The sequence below is a fragment of the Piliocolobus tephrosceles genome, chromosome 9, assembly GCF_002776525.5.
Source record: "Piliocolobus tephrosceles isolate RC106 chromosome 9, ASM277652v3, whole genome shotgun sequence".
Classification (NCBI taxonomy): domain Eukaryota; kingdom Metazoa; phylum Chordata; class Mammalia; order Primates; family Cercopithecidae; genus Piliocolobus; species Piliocolobus tephrosceles.
The window spans coordinates 842526-863887 of NC_045442.1; the positions used below are offsets into that span (position 1 = coordinate 842526).

General features: G+C 61.0%; 1 protein-coding gene and 1 pseudogene across 1 annotated transcript in view; one reads left to right on the plus strand and one right to left on the minus strand.

Annotated features, from left to right (window-relative positions):
• ADGRA1 (adhesion G protein-coupled receptor A1) overlaps positions 1–10286 on the minus strand; it is a 44991-nt gene extending 34705 nt beyond the window's left edge. Inside the window, exons 1-3 of the mRNA XM_023185831.2 lie at positions 10052–10286; positions 9266–9468; positions 805–932 (exon numbers count right to left, since the gene is read on the minus strand). Coding sequence (XP_023041599.2) covers positions 805–932; positions 9266–9268 — 131 coding nt within the window. The 5' untranslated portion in view covers positions 9269–9468; positions 10052–10286. The remainder of the gene's footprint in view (positions 1–804; positions 933–9265; positions 9469–10051) is intronic.
• A 1235-nt stretch (positions 10287–11521) lies between these two features.
• Positions 11522–17730, plus strand: LOC111522080 (annotated as a pseudogene).
• Positions 17731–21362: the final 3632 nt, after the last annotated feature.

Below are 21362 nucleotides of genomic sequence, written 5' to 3' on the forward strand. Positions count from 1 at the left end.
ACACAGGCAGTGGGCGCCGTCCGTGAGCCTGGAGCCGGGATGAGGGGCGGGCACCAGGCAGGGACACAGGCAGTGGGCGCCGTCCGTGAGCCTGGAGCCGGCCCTCTCCAGACTCTGCAGACACAGCGTCCCGGGTGCCTTGATCTGGGACCTTGGCCTCCAGAACTGAGAAGTCAGTTTCTACCGTCGATGAACCATCAAGGCCCCCATGTTCTGCTACAGCTGAGATGACAGTTTCGGACCTGCCCAAGCCTCTTCCTGCGATCACAGCCTTGTGTACGCCCAAGTCTCTGATGAGACTGTGGCCCTGGGCGCATCCAAGCTCTGTCCGTGACCAAGGCGACCTTAGCCTCAGACATACCTGAACCCCTGCCCGTGGCTGGCTGTGGACATGCCCACCCTGACTGCGGCTGGACCCCTCATATTCTCGGTGCCTCTCCGAGGCCCTGCCAGCCGCAGTGACCACCCGGGGGACCTGAGCTTCTCCGGGCACCTGGACCAGCACTGCACCCACTTCTGGAAGAACGTATTTCACCCAGTTAAGGACACAGGGGATGCTGTCAAGAAGACCCTGACGGAGGCCTGAGTAGACGGGTGTGACTTCCCTGAGCTCCATCCACCCTTCGGCTGTGTGGTGGGCACCAGGCTGCCAAGCAAGTCTGAGCTGGCTGGAGACCTGAGCTGTACCTTCAGGGACTTCTTGCTACATGAGGGGGCAGCGACATTGCCCTTCAGGGACTTGCCTTTGAAGGTAAGAACAGGTTTCTTGGGCACAGTGGGCGCCCTTGCCCATGCCAGGCTCACCTCTGGTGCACGATGTAGGTAACGACGGAGGCCAGGAGGCAGAGCAGCATGACCGCCGTGCATGCATACACCACGGGGTGCAGGAACTCCCCTGGGTAGCGGGGCAGGGAGAGCACTGTCTTCAGATCCTGAGGAGAAAGCAAAGCAGACGTGCGTGACTGACTGGAGGGGTCTGTGGGTGGTGCCGTCGCCCGGGCATCCCCCTGGGGCTCGGCTTCCCCTGCAGCCGCTCCAGGCATTTTCGTGTGGGGTCTCAGGGAGAGGGGCTGCCTGGGGCAGGACGGTCAGGCTGCGTCTGGATTCTCAGGGAGTGCACGGGAGGGGCCTCATGTGGCCACCAAGCGACGTCTGTCCTCGCTTTCCATCGGCTCTGCTGGCCAAAGGATTCCTTGTGTGGCTCTGAGGCCGACTCCTGAGACGGTGTTTCGGCCGACTGATGCCTGCCTCCAGCCTCCTCTCTTCCTGTGGCCTGGGGGTGGCTGGGTGGGGTCTGGATGGGCCTTAAGAGAGGCAGGGAAACCCATGGGATGGCCCCCAGCCGCACCGGGAGCCCCACACTCATTGAAACCCTGCTTGTCAACATCTCCCGGGAGGATCCTGTAGGAGCGTCTGTGAGATGCAGAAAGAGTGGAGGCCGTTGGGCACCAACAGACCTGGACTGGAGGGCAACAACGCTACCTGCTTCACTGCCCAAGAAGAGGGTTCAGGGTCAGAGTTCAAAGGGGAATGTGTGTTCTCTGTGGTAGAGTAGACGGGGGGAAAATCGCCCCAGCTGGAAAGGCTCGGAGCTGATGGGGTTTCATCTTTCCTTCATCAGGTGAGTGAGGTGAGTTCACCAGGGAATCACAGAGGAGTGCGCAGGCCGGGGAGGGGGCCTCGGGGCACCAGAATCCAGAAACCCACGTGCACAGGCCCGGGACAGGGGCCTCGGGGCACCAGAATCCAGAAACACGCGTGCACAGGCCCGGGACGGGGGCCTCGGGGCACCAGAATCCAGAAACACGCGTGCACAGGCCCGGGACGGGGGCCTCGGGGCACCAGCCTGCACTCAGCTCTGTCTCAGGCTTCTAGCCTCCAGACTGTGGGAAACACGTCTGCTTCAGGGCCCCAGTGTGTGGTGTTTAGTTGTGAACGTCAGGCAGGCGAGTGTGCCCCTCGGAGTGGGTGCCATGTTCCTGTAATAACCCTGTGGGTGGGTGCCAGCAGGGGTGAGGGCTGCAGCCGCCCAGCCCCTCCCCAGCCCCTGGTGATCGCTGCACCTGTGCCAGGCTCCGGCAGCTCTGACCACGTCGTGGGTGCTGCCCTGGGCATCGGGGCAGGAGGAGGCAGCCGGCTGGGCCTCTGGGATAGCCCCAGCTGAGTGAGGTGGGAAGTGGAGAGGGGACAGGGACCCTCCTGTACGTGAAGGGTCATGGGTGGAGGCAGTGTCACCTGTGTCGGGACGCAGGCAGCCAGCGGCCCGAGAGCTCCTGCTTCCCTCCTGAGGCCACACTTCTTGTCCGTCCAGCCAAGACGAGGCCCTGGCTGGCTAGAGAGTGTCCACCATGGACAGAGGGCGCTCTGGGGAGCCAAGGGACGGGCTGGTAATCAAAGTCCGAAATAGGTCCCCTGTCCCAGAGTTTAGGCAGCACTGGCCAGGTGGGCACTGGAGGGGCCCTGCATCCTGGGAGGAGGGGCCTGGACCTGTGCGAGGGCGAAGGCGCCTGGGAGAGGAGCTGGCGTCGGTGTGAGGCCGCGGAGCTGGAGTGACAGCAGACACTTTGCTTTCTGGGGAGTGTTTAGAATCTGCCCATTTCTTCCTGGACACCGGGACCCCACAGAGAGAGAGCGCCCTGTGGTTCAGGCTCGGCTCTGAGGCCCACCCTGGACAGAGGCCCCTGAGGGTTTTCCGGAGGGTCAGGGCCCAGGAGAGCCCCACCCTCACTCTGCCACTCTGTAAAGAGGTGAACTGGGCGGGCCTCTGTCCGGAGTCTCCTGAGTGCCCAGAGCCTGAAGTGTCAGTTGCCTCCTGTGACAGCTGTGGGGTGAGTGTCTGGTCCACGCTCCAGCTGGGGCTCCTGCTTCCCCAGAGAGGCCAGGGACAGCCCGGCCAGCTGTGGACGTTCTCCCACACCCCTCCTTGGTGTTCTGGCTGCTAGAGCACTCGCCATCGGGAGGCGATGCATGGGGGCCCTCGCCTGGCTCGGGCAGTGCCGGGTTGTCCCACGTTTGCTGGTTTAGTACGCGCCCGCTTCCTGCCACTTGCAAACAGCTCCAAAGTCACAGAAAAGCACGCTTTCCCGGCCAAATCCCGACATCAGGTTATCCAGTGAGTTCTCTGCTGCTGGGAGGTGGGGAATACCCCATGTGGGTAGAAGAACTGAAGGTTTAACAGGACGCGAGCGACGCCCGAGATTCTTGTCTCCGGGATTCTTCCACGAGAGTCAATGGCTTTTCCTCCATGACATTGACCCAGGGTCTAAAATAAACATGAACACTCTACACAGTCCCCACGAGCTGCTGCTGCAAACCCAGATCCGTGAGAGAAGCCACGAGAGTGGGGTCCACTCCGTGTCCAGCCCTCTCCGAGTCTATCAGGAGCATTTCCTCCGTGAGCTGCCTGGAACCAGCACTTCGTTCTCATCTGTTGTGTTGAGTATCCTGGGGTGGTCTGCCCGGGCCCTCACACGTCCCCCCCGGCCTGTCTGGGGCTGCTGTGGCCGCCTCGCGCCTTCCTGCAGGGTTCAGACTCCTGCTCAGCTGCAGGGGCGGGGGCGGGGGGTGGAGCCACGGTGGACGGAGGCGCAGATGGCAGCCAGGACGCCCTGATGCCTGGTGCCCGCGAGCCGCGTCCTGTCCCGCTGCCTCCATCCCCAGGGCCAGAAGGAGACTTTAGCCTCCCATCTGCGGCTTTTCGTCACAGACACAAACCCGTTCGTGTTAAGCCCAGTCAGAGCTGCTTTTCATGCAGGAGGCAAACACGTCAGAGCGTGAGTCCAAGGTGCGGCTGCGCTGGGAGGACGCCGCCCAAGCTCCAGTGACAGCGGGGGCCATGCTGCCTGGCATGGGGCTTCTCGTCTGAAGGCCAGGATGTGAGGCGTCACACGGACTGAGGTGGCAAGGGCAGGTGTGCGCTCCCGGAGCTGCCGCGTGAGCTGGAGGCCTGGGCCACGGTCCTCACCTGTGCAATGATCCGTGGGTCAACAAAATGTTTTATAAGAAACAGACACGTGATTTGCTTTGGTTTCTTTTTTTTCTTTTCTTTTCTCCAAATTACAGTTATCAACAGTGCCTTTCTGTATTTTCAGAGATGACATTTAAAATTCCAAGTGGGTCACGCGCAGTGGAGACGTGTGTTGTCTTTTAAAGTTTGCACATGCACAGGTTCCTCTTTGCGAGTGTTCCCCGGGCCTGATGGTCTCATCTGTGGCTGAACAGAGCCTGGCTGACAGGGGTGGGCTGATCAGCCCCCGCGAGGCCACAGAAGCAGAGCTCCCGGACCCTCAGCACGGAATGCAGCCGGGCTCCTGGGGGGCGAAGAACGCGGCTCAGAGGACCCGAGGGGGCTGGGGAGGGGCGGATGAAGGTGGCCCCGACCTTCTTGGCCCAGATGAAATGGCCGGAAAGCCAGCTTGGTTCTGTGCCTGCAGCGTGGCCCAGGTTGCTCTAGAAGCCATGCAGAGAGGTCTCTGCTTCCCCTGGGGAAGGCGGGCTTCCAGCTCCCATCCGCCAGCCTCTGAGCCAACAGTCCTGCCAGCGTGTGAGCTCGGCGTGCGGGGGACTCGTGTTCCGGCTTATTTGTGTCTCCTCTTTCTTGAAGTCATAACTTCCTCCTCTGTTTCCCCTCATTTTCACTGGAGGTCTCCTCCTTGGTGTGTTCTGCAAATCAAGTGGGTCAGGGTGTTAAAGACAAAAATAAAGGAGGAAAGATGAGAAGAAAGCAGTCAGTCAAGTTATGTGTGAATTTTCTGATAAAAACTTAACCTTTCTGCAGCAGCGAGAGGTGGGAAAGTGACCTCTTCAAACCTGGGGGATGCCATTGCCTGAAGGAACCTTCCTTCCTGCGAGTGAGGCGTCCGGGGCCGGGTCTGCAGCTCCGACTGGCTGAGGAACCTTCCTCCCGGAGGGTGAGGCGTCCCGGGCCGGGTCTGCAGCTCCGACTGGCTGAGGAAGGAACACATATCCTCCCAGGTGCTTCGAGTCCTCCTCCTTCTCCTTCTTCCAGGTTCAGGCTCTTCCTTCCTTTCCTTTCCTCCCTTCCTTCCTTCCTTCCTCTTTCTCCTTCATTCAGGTGCTTCTTCCTGGTTCTTCCTGGTTCTCTTTCTTGTTTTTTCGGGTTCTCTCTGTTTTACTTCCTGGTTCTGTGCCAACAAAGACTGATTTCCTGAGAGCCTGATGTATTCCCTCGTCTGCCTTTAAAATAATAACTGCCTCTACGGATCTGTCGACTTTCCACGGATGTGCTCCAGGGAAAGACAGAAGGTAGAGGCGAAGAACGCGTTCCTCCAGAGCACAGATGACCTGTCGTCGGCGTTACGTCTGTAAGGTGTGTCATGATTTTCTTCTTGGAGGGGTAGATGGGCTAGTGAAGTTTTGAAGAGATTTGGAAAAAAATGTGTTAAAATATCAGACGCCTTCTTTCTAGACTGGTAGTTACTTGTTTAAAGTTCTTAATTTTCGGGAAGATGTGAGGTGGGACGACAAGCTTTCCAGCCGTGAGATGAAGGAAGTAGAATGTAGCCATTTTTAGTAATTTAGATATTAGACTAAAAAGCAGCCAGGTGAGAAGAACTCAGTACGGCTCTGAAATGTTCGTAAACGTGACTGACCATCGTTACGCCCTGGGAGAGGCCCCGCGTCCCAGGCCCCTCCCGTCTCCTGAACGTCCGTTCCTGGCAGAGGCTGTGGGGTGAAACTGCAGCAGAGATAAACCCACCACCGGCGGCTCACGTACTTCCTCAAAACTCAGAGCTCCGGAACTACCACAACCCGCCCGGGGGCCGGGACCTGATCCTGGTTCTCTTCAGGGTGGACTTTGCGCGGGCCCGCCTCGGGGAGCAGTGCAGGCTCCTCGTCACCCTCGGCTTCCGAGACTCCCCTTCCTGGGGGCACCGCCAGGAGCCTGGCCTTGCCCTTGAGCCTGTCACTTCCAGTGGGAGGTCTTCACCCTTCAGATACCCGCCGCGTCTCCTTGGCGGTTTCGAAGGCACCTGTCCTTTCCGAAGGTGGGAAATGAAGTGCTAGACTCAAGGAGCTCCCCACACACACCAGGTCTCTAGGGTCCCCCAGCCCAAGCTGGAGCAGGTCAGTCTTGGCCTCTCACTCAATTCACGCATTGGGAACCCGCAGGATGCAGCAAACAGCATCTCCGATGACCCAGAGTCAGCCCTGAATTGAGAGCTGGAAGGGGCTCTGTTGAGTCTCCTTTGAGAGCCTCCACCCTACTCACAGGAAGCTGGCAGCTCTCAGGTGACCACACAGAACACAGATGCTGACCAGCAGTGGTGCCACCAGCACGGGGCTGAGCACTGAGGGAGGGTGAGCTCATGCCCCCAGCTGCACCTAAATATTGCAATCGTGGAATGAAAGTAGCGACAAAGGGCCAGACGACATCTGCACACCACACCCCCTCCCACAGCAACCACACACCAGCCTGCACCACCACAAACCACAGAAAGCACACACCAGCCTGCACCACCACAAACCACAGCAACCACACTACACCAGCCTGCACCACCACAAACCACAGCAACCACACTACACCAGCCTGCACCACCACAAACCACAGCAACCACACACCAGCCTGCACCACCACAAACCACAGCAACCACACTACACCAGCCTGCACCACCACAAACCACAGCAACCACAGTATACCAGCCACACTGCCCCTCCCACAGCAACCACACTAAACCAACCCAGACCACCCCACAAAACCACCCTACACCAGCCACACCACCCAACCCTATAACCACACTACACCAGCCCATATCACCCCATCCCACAGCAGCCACACTGCACCAACCCACACCACCCCATCCCACAGAAACCACACTACACCAACCACACCACACACCACACCACATCAGTCATGCCAATCTTATTATTCTGTTTAATTTCTGGCCACAAACAGTGTTACTAGGAGAGCGAGAGTCTGTGCCGAGGGTGAGGCCACCAGACTCCCATCCTCTGAGGGAAATGGTCACAGGGAAGGCAAAAGCTCTGCAGCTGTATCTAATTCCGAAGACTGACCGTTGGCTCTCCTCGTGAACAACTGTTCTCCGGGTTAAGTGTGAGGTTACAGGGTGCAAAGGGACACCTATTCCATTTCGCAGCCTGCTGGAACTTAAGTCCTGACGGCACCCCTTGCGGAGACAGAGGCAAGTTCACGTTTGCTTTTGCTTGTTAACAGTGGTGACGGAGACACAGCTTGCAGAATGAGGTGCCCCAGCTTTAACCACTGGGCACGTGGCCTGCAGGTCCCCCAGAGGGGAGCAAACGGTCCATCCTGTAGAGCACCATGGGCCGACAAACCAGCCTCTCGGGAGGACGGCCTGGGCCAGCCAACCTGCTGGAGAGCAGCTCAGAATCCAGGGCTGGCTCATGCCTTCGTGCACGGCCAGGAGCGGTGCCACCAAAGAATCTGACCTGTGACCTGTGCCCTATGCCCTTACACTTGGGAGCTCAGCAGTCAACTTGCCCCTGGCAGGGGTCAGGAGTCCCCCAGAGCGCAGCAATGGGACAGGCAGAGTCAGGGCCACCCTGCCCTGGCCACGGCCTCCAGGCTTCCTTCCCAAGACCCCACGGCCATGGGGTGAGCCTGCCCAGGTATCTACACTGTGAACTTGGAGACACATGCAGAAAAGTGCTGTACCAGATTGATGTAGCACAGGAGGGCAACGCCACACGCTTTCTGTCCCTTTCAGAGATTCTCTCTGGTGCAAATGTTACTTGCTGTGAATAAAAACCCAGTGAGCTGCTGAAATGCCACACTCTCCAGGCAGATCAAACTCAACAGGCTTTCACAGTCTTGGATGAGCAGGAGCTCTGGGCTGCCAGGCCGGCTGGGACCGGGTGGCCCTGGGCCGAGGAGGTGATAGCAGGAAGTTCTACCAGGAGCCCGGAGCTGAGAGGACACTGCACGAACAGGCTCAGCCTGTGACGGGAGGGTGCCCTTCTTGGATTGGGGAGGCCCCTGCACAGTTTTTCGTAGAAGGAACAAGGGTTAGAGAGGAGGAGGCGAGGAAGGGGATGAGACGGATCCCCGGGCTACGGCAGCACCCCCACCTTCAGAAGCCCTTCTCCATTCACTGTCCTCTGTCAATGACAGCTTTCCATTTTGCAAATAAGGGCCTGAATTTGAGGCTGAAAAGCCACAGATTCTGCCAACCGGGAGGCCTAGGGCTGGGCTGGGTGTGGCACCTGTGGGACAACAGCAATGGTTCCTGAGGCAGGTGGGAGCCCGGGGGTGGGCAGGAGCCCTGGGGCCAGCCTGCTGCCTCCTGAGGTGCTGCGGGTGCTGGACACGCAACCTTGTCAGGTGTCTGAAAGGTAAGTGCGGAGGCCTCGGCCAGCCTCAGGGTGAAGCAGCCGCTGGAAGATGATACTGAATGTTGGCAAAGGCATCTCTCTTGCTTGGACATTTTGAATGGAACAAGAAGAAAATGAACAAGTGACTCAGACGGATGGCTCCTTACACAGGGAACACTGGGTCTGCTCTGAGGCACGCCAGCCGGCGTCTGTGGCAGCCGCACATTCTGGGGCCATCGGCATTCTCTGCACGTGCCCTGGGTCCCCACCGCCTGTCAGCTGCCCCTTACCAGCACACAGAATGCATTGTGCACTCAGCTGTCAGCCCTCCCGGAGCCCAGACCTTCAGCAACTGCAGCAAAAGCTTGCTGGAGCCTCAGGGAGGGACTCAGGATGGGTCCGGCTTGCCGCTCCAGCCAGCTGCCAGCCACGAGCCCCTTCCCGGTGAAACACCCTTCCCGTGCCTGTCCTGTGTGCGGCCGCCTTCTCTCCGCCACAGCCTCCACTGAAGCCCACCTACGTCTGTCCCCACTGCCTTTCATCAACTTTCTGATGGGAAGGGGCTGGCATGGTGGCATGGGTGGGGGGCTGGTGACCAGGCTGGAGGGGCCTGGGGTGGCAGGGACCTCAGCCCAGGCACAGACCAGGTTTTCACAGGGCTCCCTCGCTCTGTGCGAGGGACACCTCCATTGATTAAATGATTCGACATTGCTGTATGCCTGCAACTCATTAGTATGACCAGCACCCAGCCACCGGAGCAGAGGCGCCAAGACATGCGGCCTGTCCCCGGTCCCCACCGCATACAGCCTCCCACCCCGGCACTGAGCCCGGACGGAAGCCGGGTCACCAGCTCACGACTCCACAACTTTTCCAGCCTGGGAGTCCCTGAACGGGCGGAGCCCCCCCAGCGGCCCAGCCCCAGCCGTAGGACCCCCGGGACCCCCGTACTCACCATGAGCGCTGCAAAGTTACCGAAGCGTGAGCGCCGCTGGAGGAGGCTCCAGGGGGAGGCGATCAGGTCGCGCCCTGCTCCCCGCCAGCCTCCATGGCCTCCGGAAGGTCAAAGTCCCAGACGGCGGGCAGGAGGTCGCGCTCCCGGGCCCGGGCCTCAGGGTGACCGTGGCGGGGCGGGCGCAGTCCCAGAGCTGCTCCCATCTGCGAAGACAGCGGCGGTCAGCGGGGCGGGAGGAGGGTCCCCGCGGAGGGCAGCTCGCAGCCCCGACCCCGCCGGCGAGCAGCCGCGGCCCCTGTCGCTCCCTCCCCTCCGCGGCGGCCTGGGGGCTGCGCCTGGGGCTGGTGGAGGCGGTGCCGGTGGGACGGGGGGAGGCGGGGGGCTCGGACCGAACGTGCCAGCGGCAGATGCGTCTCCTTCTCCATGTTTAAAAATCAACCTGCGCCCCGCTCCCGGCTCCGGAGCCAAACTCAGCCGTCTGGGGCTGCACAAAGCCAGAGGCGCGCGAGGCGTTTGCACCGGGAACGGGCACCGAGTGACCCGCCCGCCCCAGCCCGGCCGCGGCGCCTGCTCCGCCTGGATGTGGCTCGAGCTGCGGCCGGGCGCGCGGGGCGGGGGCCCTGGATTATCCGCTGCTCCTCCCGCCCCAGCGGAGCCGAAAGTTACTCGGAGCCTCTTTCCCCGCGGCCGGCGTCACCCCGGGGCGGGAGCGTTTCTGCCGAGCCACGGCCCCGCGCGTCCCTCCCGCCGCCCAGACCCGCGCCCAGACCCTCTGGTCCTTCCCACCTGCTGTGGCCTAAGCGGCTGCCGGGGCCGCCGGGCCGCGCTCCTGGAGACGGACGCGCTGCGCTCCCCTCGCCGGGGACCCGCTCTCCATTCGCGAGGGCAGCGGCCGAGCTGGGAGCGAGTTATCAACAGATTGCGGGGCTGCGGCGCCGGCCGGTGAGTCACCGCCCGGCGCACGGGCGGCCCCGGCCCGGCCAGCAGCGCCGCCGCCTCTGCGAGTACCTCCCTCGGCGACTGGGGGACCCAGGGCCGGAGGCAGGCGCGTAACCATGGGGACCAGGGCGGGCGATGGCGGCGGGCGGGCTCCTGCCGCAGGGCGGGGATGGCTCTTCCAGCCGGCGGCCGCCGTCACACTGCAGAGCGCATTTAAAGAGACACCCGGCTCCGCGCTCGCGCCCCAGCCCCAGACCCTCGCCTGAAAACGCCGGGGGGCGGACTGCACGACCCTGTGTTATTCCCAAAGGAGATCTCCATTCGTGGAGAAGCTGCAAGAACAGAAATATACACAAGAAAATGAATTTGGCCGGAATTTTCCATCCTTTATTAACATTCTCGAGTCCAGATCTGCCAGAACCGAGGTGCACCTGTCCTGAACCCGTCTGAGTGTGAGTCAGCAGGGCAGACGCAGCCGGTGTAGACAGACAGGGCCCGTGGCTGTGCAGAAAGCGTCCCCGTCCCTCCACCCCAACCCTCCTGCATCCTAGGCCACAGAGCCGGGCACCTAGAGCCAAGGTGAGTGTGGAGGCTGGGGTGCCAGGGGCCAAACAGCCCAGCCTCACCTGCAGCAAGGTGTGGGCTCTGTGCACAGCCCACAGGCCCCTATCCTGCCCCCAGGGGCCTCCTACCACCGGACAAGGTGGGTCCAAGTCCACTCCCGTTTTTGTTGCAAGATCAGTTTTCTGGGGCACATGCTGGCCTGGTGGCAACCTCAGCAAGAGTCTCAGGAACTGCCCTCAGTGACCCCACTCCTCCTCCACTCGTTCCCTCCTTGGCCCTGGGTGACCCCACTCCTCCTCCACTCGTTCCCTCCTTGGCCCTGGGTGACCCCACTCCTCCTCCACCTATTCCATCCTTGGCCTCCACTCTTGCATGGCTGCTTCTGCCCCAGGTTCTCTGGCGCTGACACCTGTTCTGGGGATCCCCAGGCCCTGCTGCCATGGATTTTGAGGGGCCTGAAGGATGTACTAGTGAGGGATTGTCATGAAGACTCACAGAGGCAGAATTAGATGCAGGGGTGACAGCATTCCGCTTCCCTTAGGGCCCCACTCCCCCATCTAGCTGGTGTCCCCAGAGCCCCTCTGTGGGGACACTGTGATGGGCCCTGAACTCTAGCTGAGAGACACAGGGTCCAGGCAGGCAATGGTCCAGTTCCCAGCTGGAGACGCTCCAGGCACCCCAGACCCTGGCCGCCCTGACTCCCTGGACACTGTTCCCCTTGGAGCCCCAGAGCCCCCTGGTACCCCCTGGGTGATGGTCCTGGACAAGCGGGCTGGGAAGGGGCCAGCAGCGAGGGGAGGATTCTGCCCCCAGCACCCCCAGGCCAGGGGTCTCCATGACATCTTACTCCTGCACCCAGCAACTCCCACCACGGAGACTGCTCCAGGTGAGGGGTACCAAGTTGAGCACAGGTCAACCTGTCTTCCCGGGGGGCTCCTGGCATATCACGGTTGGGGCCCAGAGGAGGCCCCGGCTGGTGTGGGGGCCCTGGCTTGTTTCTCTCCCTGCACACGGACTCGAGCCCTGCCCTGAGTCCCATGAGGGCTTTGCGGGGGAACTTCTCGAAGGTGCTGTGGAGGCAGAGGGAGGTGGTGGAGCCAGCCAGGCTCTGGGAGGCCCTAGAGAAGCTCCCACTACCCCCCTCAGTCCCAGCTGGTTTTGGGCCCTGGGCTGGGCCCCCACAGGCTCCAAAGGGAAAGATTGTCCAAGGGAAAGCCCTGAAGGCCCCTGGTATCCGGGTAGGACACACAGAAGGTTACCAGGTGCTGTGGGGGCCCTGGGGTCCGGCACTTGAGGCAGACAGGTCCCCTGGCTTGTGAATGTCCCCCTGCCCCCGCACGTGGTGGTTGGGACCCGGGAGGGCTGCCCCCCATTCCACACCCAGTGCTAACCTGGGTGAAGGAGAGGGATCCCTGGGGAGCTGGCACTGCCACGTGTCCCAGAGCTGCCCTCGGGTGGAGTCTGTGGGGCTCAGTCTTGTGAGGGGTGGGGGCGCTGGGCATCTCCTGCCCACTCACAGCTGCCCCCCGGGCCCCTCCCCTGCTGCTCTGCCAGCCCCTCCCTGGAGCTGCCCTTGGAAGGCACCTGCTTCAGGCCTCATCTCTGGGGTGGTGCTGGGGACCGGGCACTGTCTCCTGAGCAGCCCCACATGGTAGTCTTGGTGGCACGCCTGTGGATGGGGAAACCGAGGCACGGACAGTCACGTGCTCTTCCAGTCTTGTGCTCTTCCAGTTGCGGGTTAGACCCCACTTGCAGTTGTGCGTTCCAGAAGTCTCCGGGCGCCGTGCGACGGGATAAGGAGCTGCTGCCCTGGAGGATCATGCAGGCCTCTGGGCGGCATTCAGAAGGTGAGCCGGCAGCCGTCTGCCCTGCAGCCCGGGGAGGTCAGCACTTGCCCTGCCCCCAGATGTCATGGCCCCATCGGCCCTCTCTCTGCTGGCTGTTTATCAGCAAAGCCTCTACTTTCTGTACTGCAGGGTTGGCCGTGGCACTGGCTGGCCACAGGGCCCACCTTTCCAGTCCTGGCCGGAGGGAAGCATCTCGTCCATGTTGCAGACACACGGGTGAGGTGCCGCCTGCCTTCCTGACTCTTACCTCCCCAATAAAGGAAAACAAAAGAAAAAAGATAGAAAAGACCAGGAAATGGAAATAAGGCAAAGAATAATGAAATTTAAAACCCTAACAAACCCAAACACTGCTATTTCAAAATGTAAGTCCATGACGAGTCTCGTGGTGAAAAAGATGGAATTCCTAGCCAAGAAAATGCCCCATGCTTGCCTCGTGGGTGTAGGTGCTCAGCACGGCAGTCTATTTACGTGTTTATTAAGGTGTCTCACCAGGTATGGCCTGGATTCCACCAGAGTTGCAGAGCTGGAGGATACGTTCCTGTTTACATGATACATAGTTACATAGGTGAAGAGCTTTACTGCGAGGAATTGAGGAGTCGGCTCAGTCCGTGAGGGACGCAGGCAGGAGCTGCTGTTGCTGCCCCAGGCATGATTCCTTCCTCCTCAGGGAGGCTCAGCTCCCCGCGGGCCTCCTCGACTTACAGTGCAGACGGCCAAGTGCTGGTCATGGTCACTGCGTCTACACCACCCCTTCCTCAGCAGCAACTCCGCAAGTGCTCGATGGAAAACTGCAGACAGCAGCCTTGCCAAGCAGACGCCCAGGGTTGGCCACTGCAGCCCCTCCAGCTGCGTTCTCCGTCAGGGCAGCCTCCTCCCGGCTTCAGCACTGCGGGCAGCACACCAGCGAGGGGTGTGCCACGAAGCATCACCCACGGATGTGCCACGAAGGGTTATTCCTCTTTTGACTTTTTCTGATGGTTTAAAACTGTCAGAACACACAACTCACAGTCCACACAGAAGCAGGCATGTGGCTCCTGCCTCACTGTGGGAGGAAACATGTTCTCAGAAGAAATGGCCGAGTTTGCAGAGGGGTTTGCGGAGGGCCAGGCAGTCTGAACGCAGCCCAGCTGGCCTTGGTGGAGGTGGGGCTGGCACGGGGTGGGGCAGTTCTTCCTGATACAAATCCTAACGGCTTCAACACTGACCTTCCAAAGAAACAGCTGCTGGACGTCGCCCTGACAGCACTGAGAACCCCACTTCTGAGGCGACTCTCGAGGGCTTTGTCATTTATTTGGCACCCGAGGCCCCAGCTCACAGGTCTCGGGTGCACGGGACCCTCCAGCCCTTCCCATTGCTCTGCGATTCTGCCTACCTTCCGGAAAGGTCAGTTTGGGGTTTCATTAACGGGGGAACCTGGCCCCATTAACTGGGGAGGCCACTTGGACCTCCTCCGAAACACTGGGGCTGGGGCCAAAACCTTGCCTCCCCCCAGCAGCTTTCGGCCCTCTTAGTAGCGGATGTGGCTTCCTCCCTCTGAGGGGCTCTCCTGGTGGACACAAGATGTGGGGCGCCCGTGGGTGGCCGCCTGCTCCTGCCACAGTCCCACCTCGGGGCCTGAGCTGCGGCTACTGCCTCTGTAGGGAAGGAACAGTGGGGGCTGGGCCCACCCCTACCCAGAGAGAGTGGGCTGTGTTGCCTGCAAGGCCTCAGCCAGGGGACCACGCTTCTCCGCATCCTGTGGCTTTGGGATCTGCCGGCTGTTTGTGGGAGAGCAGGAAACAGTCCCAGGGATGACGCTGCCTCATGCAGGGTAACAGAGCTGGAGGTCAGGCCGATGCAGGAGGCTCAGGACGGTGACGGGTGCCTTCCCTCGACTGGGGTGAGCCCCCAGCCCTGCCTTCCCTCGCCTGGGGTGAGCCCCCCGCCCTGCCTTCCCTCGCCAGGCATAAGCGTCCAGCCCCGTCTTCCCTCTCCGGGGGTGAGCCCCTCCCCAGCCCCCAGTTTGGAGGGGCCGTGGCTGCCAGGGACTCCTCGCTGTCATTACTGAACTCTGGAGGAACAATGGCCTCATGTCACTAGTGTCTCGGGCAGGACCTGCCTCTTTTTGGAGCACTTTTGAGAGAGTGTTCGTTTCCAGCCATTTGGTGGGGACTCTGAGAGCCTGAACTTAGAAGCCCACCGAGAGGGGAAATGGCGGCCTCCGGGGGTGGGAAGCCTGGCCGTAGAGCGCAGGACCCAGGGCCACCATCCTCCCGAGACAGCGCGCAGCAGCCGCCACTCACCGAGCGGAATTAAAAACGGCTCTTTGGTTGCCACGGCAACCAGCCATCTCCCCCCAGCGTCAATTTGAATTTGTGCAGACCATTCCTAGCCAAGATTCAAGCCAACAGATTCGTGCTTACCCTGAGGTGAAGCTTCGTTTGAGAACCAAATAATAAAATTAACAAACCTAAAATCTTCTCGCTGCTGCTGCCTCTTTAGTAAGCACTCAGCAGAGCCCCCGAGAGCACGCAGGGCGAGCACAGTCTCCCTCGGAGGCAGGAGGCCCTGGGGAACCTCACATGGCTCCACTGACCACCACGTGTGGCGAACAGGCCCTTTGGCACTTGTGGGCCCCTGCAGAATGAGCCCCTCTGGTGGGTTTTACGTTGGAAGGCCTCACTGCGCAGGGCCTGCGTCCTAGGTGCCTCGGCCAGGCCTCTGTGTCCAGTGCAAGGCTCTGGCACACGCATCCAGGCTTGCAGGGTTCCATCAGCCTGTACTGTGGGGCGGACTCAGGGTCAGGGTTCCGGCTGTGTGAGGGATGTGCTCTGTCTCAGCATCCTAATCACCTCAGGCCAAGGCTGTGGGGTCTCGTAGGCCTCTACCCACTGGGCCTCAGGTACCTTCTCCTCCTTGGAAAAGGCATAAAGGCCTCCCTTCTCCAAGCTGTGAACCTTGGTTTTGCTGAAGGCTTGTGGAGAGTATTGAAAGAAGGCAGGAGTAGGCTCTGAGTGGGTATTCATGGGAAGGGAGGCCCTACGCAGAGCCCCGATCCTACAAGCTCCTGGGGTCCCTGGCGTGGCCTGGGGCCCCCACAGCTCCTGTTGGCTCCTGCTGGTGGCCCTGGAGGAGTCACGTGGCCTCCTCGCTCACTGAACGCACCCAGGACCCAGGCAGAGAGCACCTGGGGCAGTCTGGGATCAGGTGGGGACGGCTGGATGGGTGTCGGATTCTGCTCATTCTGCAGACCAGGGGAGCCACGCAGGTGTCGGGGGTGGGGAGTGTGAGGGGCAGGTGTGCACTTGGCTGCTGGGGCAACGGCTATGCTGCAGCTTTGCTCACGCTCTGGGGCCGGCACGCCCTCGCCCGTTCTCCCCACGGGCCCACAGGCCCCACCCCAGACATGGCTTTCTGACGTCCTTAGCTGTGCGTTGATGGATAAAACCTCTGCAGCCCAGGAGCTCCCCCGGCCTCTGTCTGGACACTTGAGTGGGGGAAGGGAGCGGATGTGACCAGGCCACAGCAGTTGGGAACCCACAGTATCCCTGCCTGCCAGTGGCTGTGCCAGGCACAAAATCCTCGCGTAGAGCTGCATCCGAGCGCGGCCCCTGCTGCCGGCTGCCTGGTGCGCGGGTTTGGTTATAGCGCCTGGTGCTGCCGAGGAAGCTCTGTCTCCAGGGGTCCTGCCAGAGGGCGTGTTGATAATGATAACATAGCTTCTGTGGGCGGACGACCTCAGGGGGGCCCACCAGCACGCAGCCTGCCCTCCTGGTGCTCTCCTCCATCCCGACGGCCCTGGACTCACAAGGGCAGCCCCGGTGAGGCCCGAGCCCTCTACAAGGAGTTGGGGTTCAGCAGACCAAGGAGGGCTTCCCATCGGCGCACCCCAAGCACTGCGGCTGCTCCAGGCAGGCTCAGGAGTGTTCGACGTGAGTCTCTGTTCACCCCTCCCAGGGCTGACACGCGGCCTGGGCACCCGGCCACAGACGTGGGGTGAGGACGCTTCCCACGAACTGCCACAGAAACCGTCACACGCAGCCTGGAACTGTAATGAGGGCTCATCACAGGGAGCGATGAGAGACACCGCAGAGCCGCGGGCCCGACCTTAACAGCAACACGCACGCGCTCCTGCCCCTTAATGTCCACAAAGTCGGACGGCAAAGCCCACAGGCCCCAGACGCCGTCTTCGCCAAGATGCGGGAGCACCCTGAGACCCCCGATTTCATGCAGATGATTCCTTCCGGGCTCAGAAGTTAACATGGGTCCTCGGGAAGCTTTGTAAACATGGGGCTTTTACATCCAGGTCTGCGACTCCGGCTTTCCTGCGTCAGAGCGGTGCTGCCCGCCCAGCAGGCTCCAAGACCGTCTACCCTGATCTCAACGTGGGACGTGTCCGTGGCTCTGGTTTCCCCGTGTCAGAGCCACGCGTCCCGCCCAGCTGGCTCCCGGGTCTACCCTGATCTCAACGTGGGATAAAGGCTGAAACAGAAACAGCCAAGTGTCCAGATGGTTTTACATTTTAGAGACAATTCCAGTTTCCAGACCTGAATAATCAGCCACACGACCTGCTTTTCACAACAGCCTCCAGCCCTGGGGGTCGGGAGCCACCTCTGGTGGTCCCTCCAGGGCCGAGTCCACCGTTGGGGTCTTCCCAGGAGTGGGGGTGACTCTGGGGCCTTTCTTGGCCCCGTCCCTGCTCTGTCAGGGCTGGGACGCCGTCCCCTTCTGGCCAGCCATCCCTGGGCCTTGGTCACAGCGAGGACGGGGGCCCAGCCCCCACCGCGACCCTCTGGCTCCTGCTTAGGCGAAAGGGCAGGTCCAGTGAGGAGGAAGCAGGTGGCCCCACAATACTGTCTCTGAACCACCAAGGAAGGACCAAGCATGCTTTCCCTCCCAACCACCCCCTCGCCTGCCTCCGGCTCACCCACGGGGCCTCACTGTCCTGACAGTCACAAAGCCTTCCCTGCCTCACCCACAGCCCTGGAGTGTCTTCTAGGGTTAGCCCAGGTGCTGTCCCTGGAGCGGCTGGTGCTGCAGCCAGCCCCTCCCTGGGGACCAGAGCCGGCCGTGGCTTGGAAGCTGTCCCTGGTGCTCCCCGGAGTAGGCCTGGTCCCTGCAGTCCTGCCCACCTGATGGCCCAGCCTCTGTCCAGCTCAAGGCCCGGCCCTTTCGTGGGACCTGCTCCGTCTGACCACACCTGCCGCCTGGTGCTGCCTGGCCCTGCCTGGGTCGGCCGCGCTCCCCTCCACGGCTGGCCCAGCTGCCTTAGCCTGGTTCCTGCCAAGGCTCTGGCAACTGGGCCAAAGCAATTTTACCAAATTAGATGTGGTTGGAAGCAAGTTGTTCCACCTGGCAATTTTGTTAAAATAATTATTTGTTTGAAAATTAATATTCCCGAGTCGCTGGTTTTTCTAGGATTAGCAGTTTTGGCACACTGTGGGGCAGTTTTTCAGTTCTTTATGTCTTAAGACATTGCTTTCTCTCCTTTCAAAATATCTTTGAGCCTAAAAATAATCTTTTCATTTAAAAGTTTCTAATAATCTTTGAGCCAGTGATTCCTGCTTTGAGCTGTTGGTAATAGCCGAAGCCCAGAACAAGCTAATACCTGAAGCGGGGGTGGGTTGCAGGGACTCAGGCCCTCCGTGGGGACCTCTCCCTGAATTGTGGAAAGGAGAGAAGCCGGTGACTCGCAGAGCTGTGGACAGATGGTTGCAGCACGTGCCTGGGGTCTTGAGGGCGTTCGTCAGAGCCTCACAAGCCCCTCTCCCCAAACAAGGCTCCCGTACAAGCAGCGAGTGGACCTCCCCGGACTGGGCTGGGTGGGGGGCACCACTGGGAGGCCCTGCCCTCAGGAGTCGCTCTGGGGGGTGATAAGCACTTGAACCAATTGCATCCATGGGTAGTGGCTGGTGCCACAGAGACAAGGAGACCGGGCCAGGGGCCCTGGGGGCTGGTGATGAGATGGCAGCTCCATCTGGGCTGGGCAGGTGGTCACGGCAGCACAGGCATCCTCCCTGGAAGATGTGGAGACTTTGGGAGCCACATCGTCACCCAGGAGGCAGGGGAACCCCCAGGGCCTGAGACACAGGCACTGGCACACGTGGCCACAGAGCCCGGCTCCTAAAGGTGCCACCCGGAAGCAAACAGCCCTGCTGACAAGCGGTTGGTTTCAGGTGCATCACATCCTCCCCAGAAGCTGGCATGTTTATGTATTTTGGAAGTCTATGAATACTAAAATCCTCATTAATTTCAAAACACAGTTCACAAACTCCAAATATTTGACCAGTGCGTCCATATGCTCAGCCATCTTCACAGCCAGAGCAGCTGGCGGGAGACTCAGAGGATGAGGCGTGAGGTGGAGGCAGAGCCGGAGGTGAAGGCCTGTCCACGGCGCCCGGTTTCACCTGCCCTGCAAGGGCTGTGGGCTTGAGGACCCGGAGGGGTGAGCGAGGTGCAGGGACGCGGCTGAGAGGACGTGAGGCGTCCTCGTGTCTCTCAGATGTGGTGGGTCCTGCTCAGATCCTGCCCCTGGCCCGCAGCCCACGTGCCCAGCATTGCCACTTCTTCCTCCTGGACCCCATGGCCTGCTGTGCCTGCATCTGCAGGATCTGCGCTGTGGGGGGTCTGCTCCTGTCTGCCCCTCACCTGCCCCACACCCTGAGAGTGCCCGGGGTGGGGGAAGAAGGGTCCAAGGCTGCCTGGCACGTCAGGAAAGGTGTCCAGGCCAGGTCCAGACCTCTGGCCTGTGATGCTGGGGGAGCAAGGGGCGGGCACAGCCCTTGATGGAGAAAAGGCTGCATCTTCCCATGTGGCCCACTCCTCAGAGGACCCTGCCTGCGGCCCCATGGATGCCAGGGGCCCCGGGGCCCCCCACTGGGGCATGAGGAGCCAGCATTGCACTCACCTCATCACACAGCGCAACCCTGTCACTCCTAAACTACGGATAGAACAAGCCTTCCTCATCCGCAGGTTAAAAAAAGATTCCTGGCACAGCAATTTTCTCCAAATGCATTTCGGACACTAAGCTGGCCAGCCAGCCAGCCAGACCCACTAAGCTGGCCTTTTAAATTGACTTTAAAATTCCGCCCCCAAATCTCTGCCCTTCCTTTTCACTCTTCCAAGAGCCAGTAGGTTTAGAGGCGGCTCCCCACGCTGGTCGTGCCATGCCAGGACACCCCGAGGGCCACAGGACCCAGATAGCAGGTGTGTGGCCAGCAGGGAGGACACACAGACCAGGCTCCAGCCTCCTGCCAGCCCTGCCGCCCGTGGGCCGCCTCAGCCCCAGCTGCTTCCTGGACCAGACCTGAGCGCCCACTCTTCCCAGGGCAACGCTGCAGAGAAACACGCTCGATGTCTGATCCGTGGGTGCTGTCTTCCTGACCGAGGGCGCCCACATATGATTCCACATGACCCCAGCTTGCCTGCCAGGTAGACAGGGACTGTGACCGCTCCAGGCTGGGCCTGCTCCTCCCTCCATGCGGCTTGGCGTGGCCTGGGGCGGCCCTGCGACCGCCACTCTGCCCTCTCCTACCTGCCCGGCAAGGGTGCTCACCCGGAGAAAACGGCTGGTTCGTGTGTGGACTTGGGGCTCCCTGACTGGGCTGTGCTGTGTGGGAGGTACAGGATCTGTGTGCTCTGCAGTTTACACGGAAGCCTCAGCAGGGCTGGACATGTTGCTGTCGGTCAAGCCTCGGCACAGAGGTCAGCCGCTGGGCCTCTGCAGGGGGTGCCGTGGGCTACAGAGCTCGGGGCCTGTGGCTATTCCCTGCTGTGACCACAGGCCCGGGCTGGGGCCTGAGGCTTCTGCTGTGGCCTATGAAGAGCGGGAGCCTCTGCTCCACCCCCAGGAAACTCGTGACAGAGGTCGGAGGGGAGGGTCCCGAGGGGCGACTGCTTCTGAGCGCATGGCCGGGCCCTAGGGCTGTGTCACTGTCCTCACACCAACTCCCATCTTCACCCTGAGCCAAGGTCCCCACGGGCTGCCAGCACCTGTGGTTCCCAACCCACTCCTCACTCCAGTGTGAGTCTCCAGCCCTGGAGTTTGCCCAGTTAAACAAGGCCAGAGGCACTGAGCAGCCCAGTCTCAGTGAACACTCTGGGCAAGCACTCTGTGGTCTCTAAAGCCCACAGCCCCTGCAAGGAGCCCTGTCTCCTGGGTACAGTGGTGATGTCCAGCTGGAGCAGGAAGAGTGGCATCGGGGCCGGGGTCCGACAGCACCAGAAATCCAGGCCGCTGCTGCCAACATCGTCTCGGGGGAACTCTGGAGCCACTGACCACACAGGATCATGCAGGCGTCTACAGGGACCACAGACCACAGGGAGCTGTGCAGGTGTCTACAGGGACCACAGACCATGGGGGCCTGTGTGGGCATCTACAGGGACCACGGACCACGGGAAGCTGTGCAGGCATCTACAGGGACCACTGAAAGAAAAGGAGATGAGGAGATTGGCCTTCTGACCCCTGCTGGGTCAGTGGACGTGCAACAGCCATTGTAGGAAGAGAGACGCCATCACCTCTGAGTGGTCAGTACCTCAGGCACAGCTGCAAACTTATAAGACACACAGGGGCTGGGTGTGGCGGCTCACGCCTGTAATCCCAGCACTTTGGGAGGCCGAGGCAAGAGGATCTCTAGAGCTTAGGAGTTCGAGACCAGCCTGGGCAACATGGCAAAACCCCATCTCCATCACAAATACAAAAACTAGCTGCGTGTGGTGGTGTGTGCCTTTAATCCCAGGTACTCAGGAGGCTGAGGTGGGAGGATCAC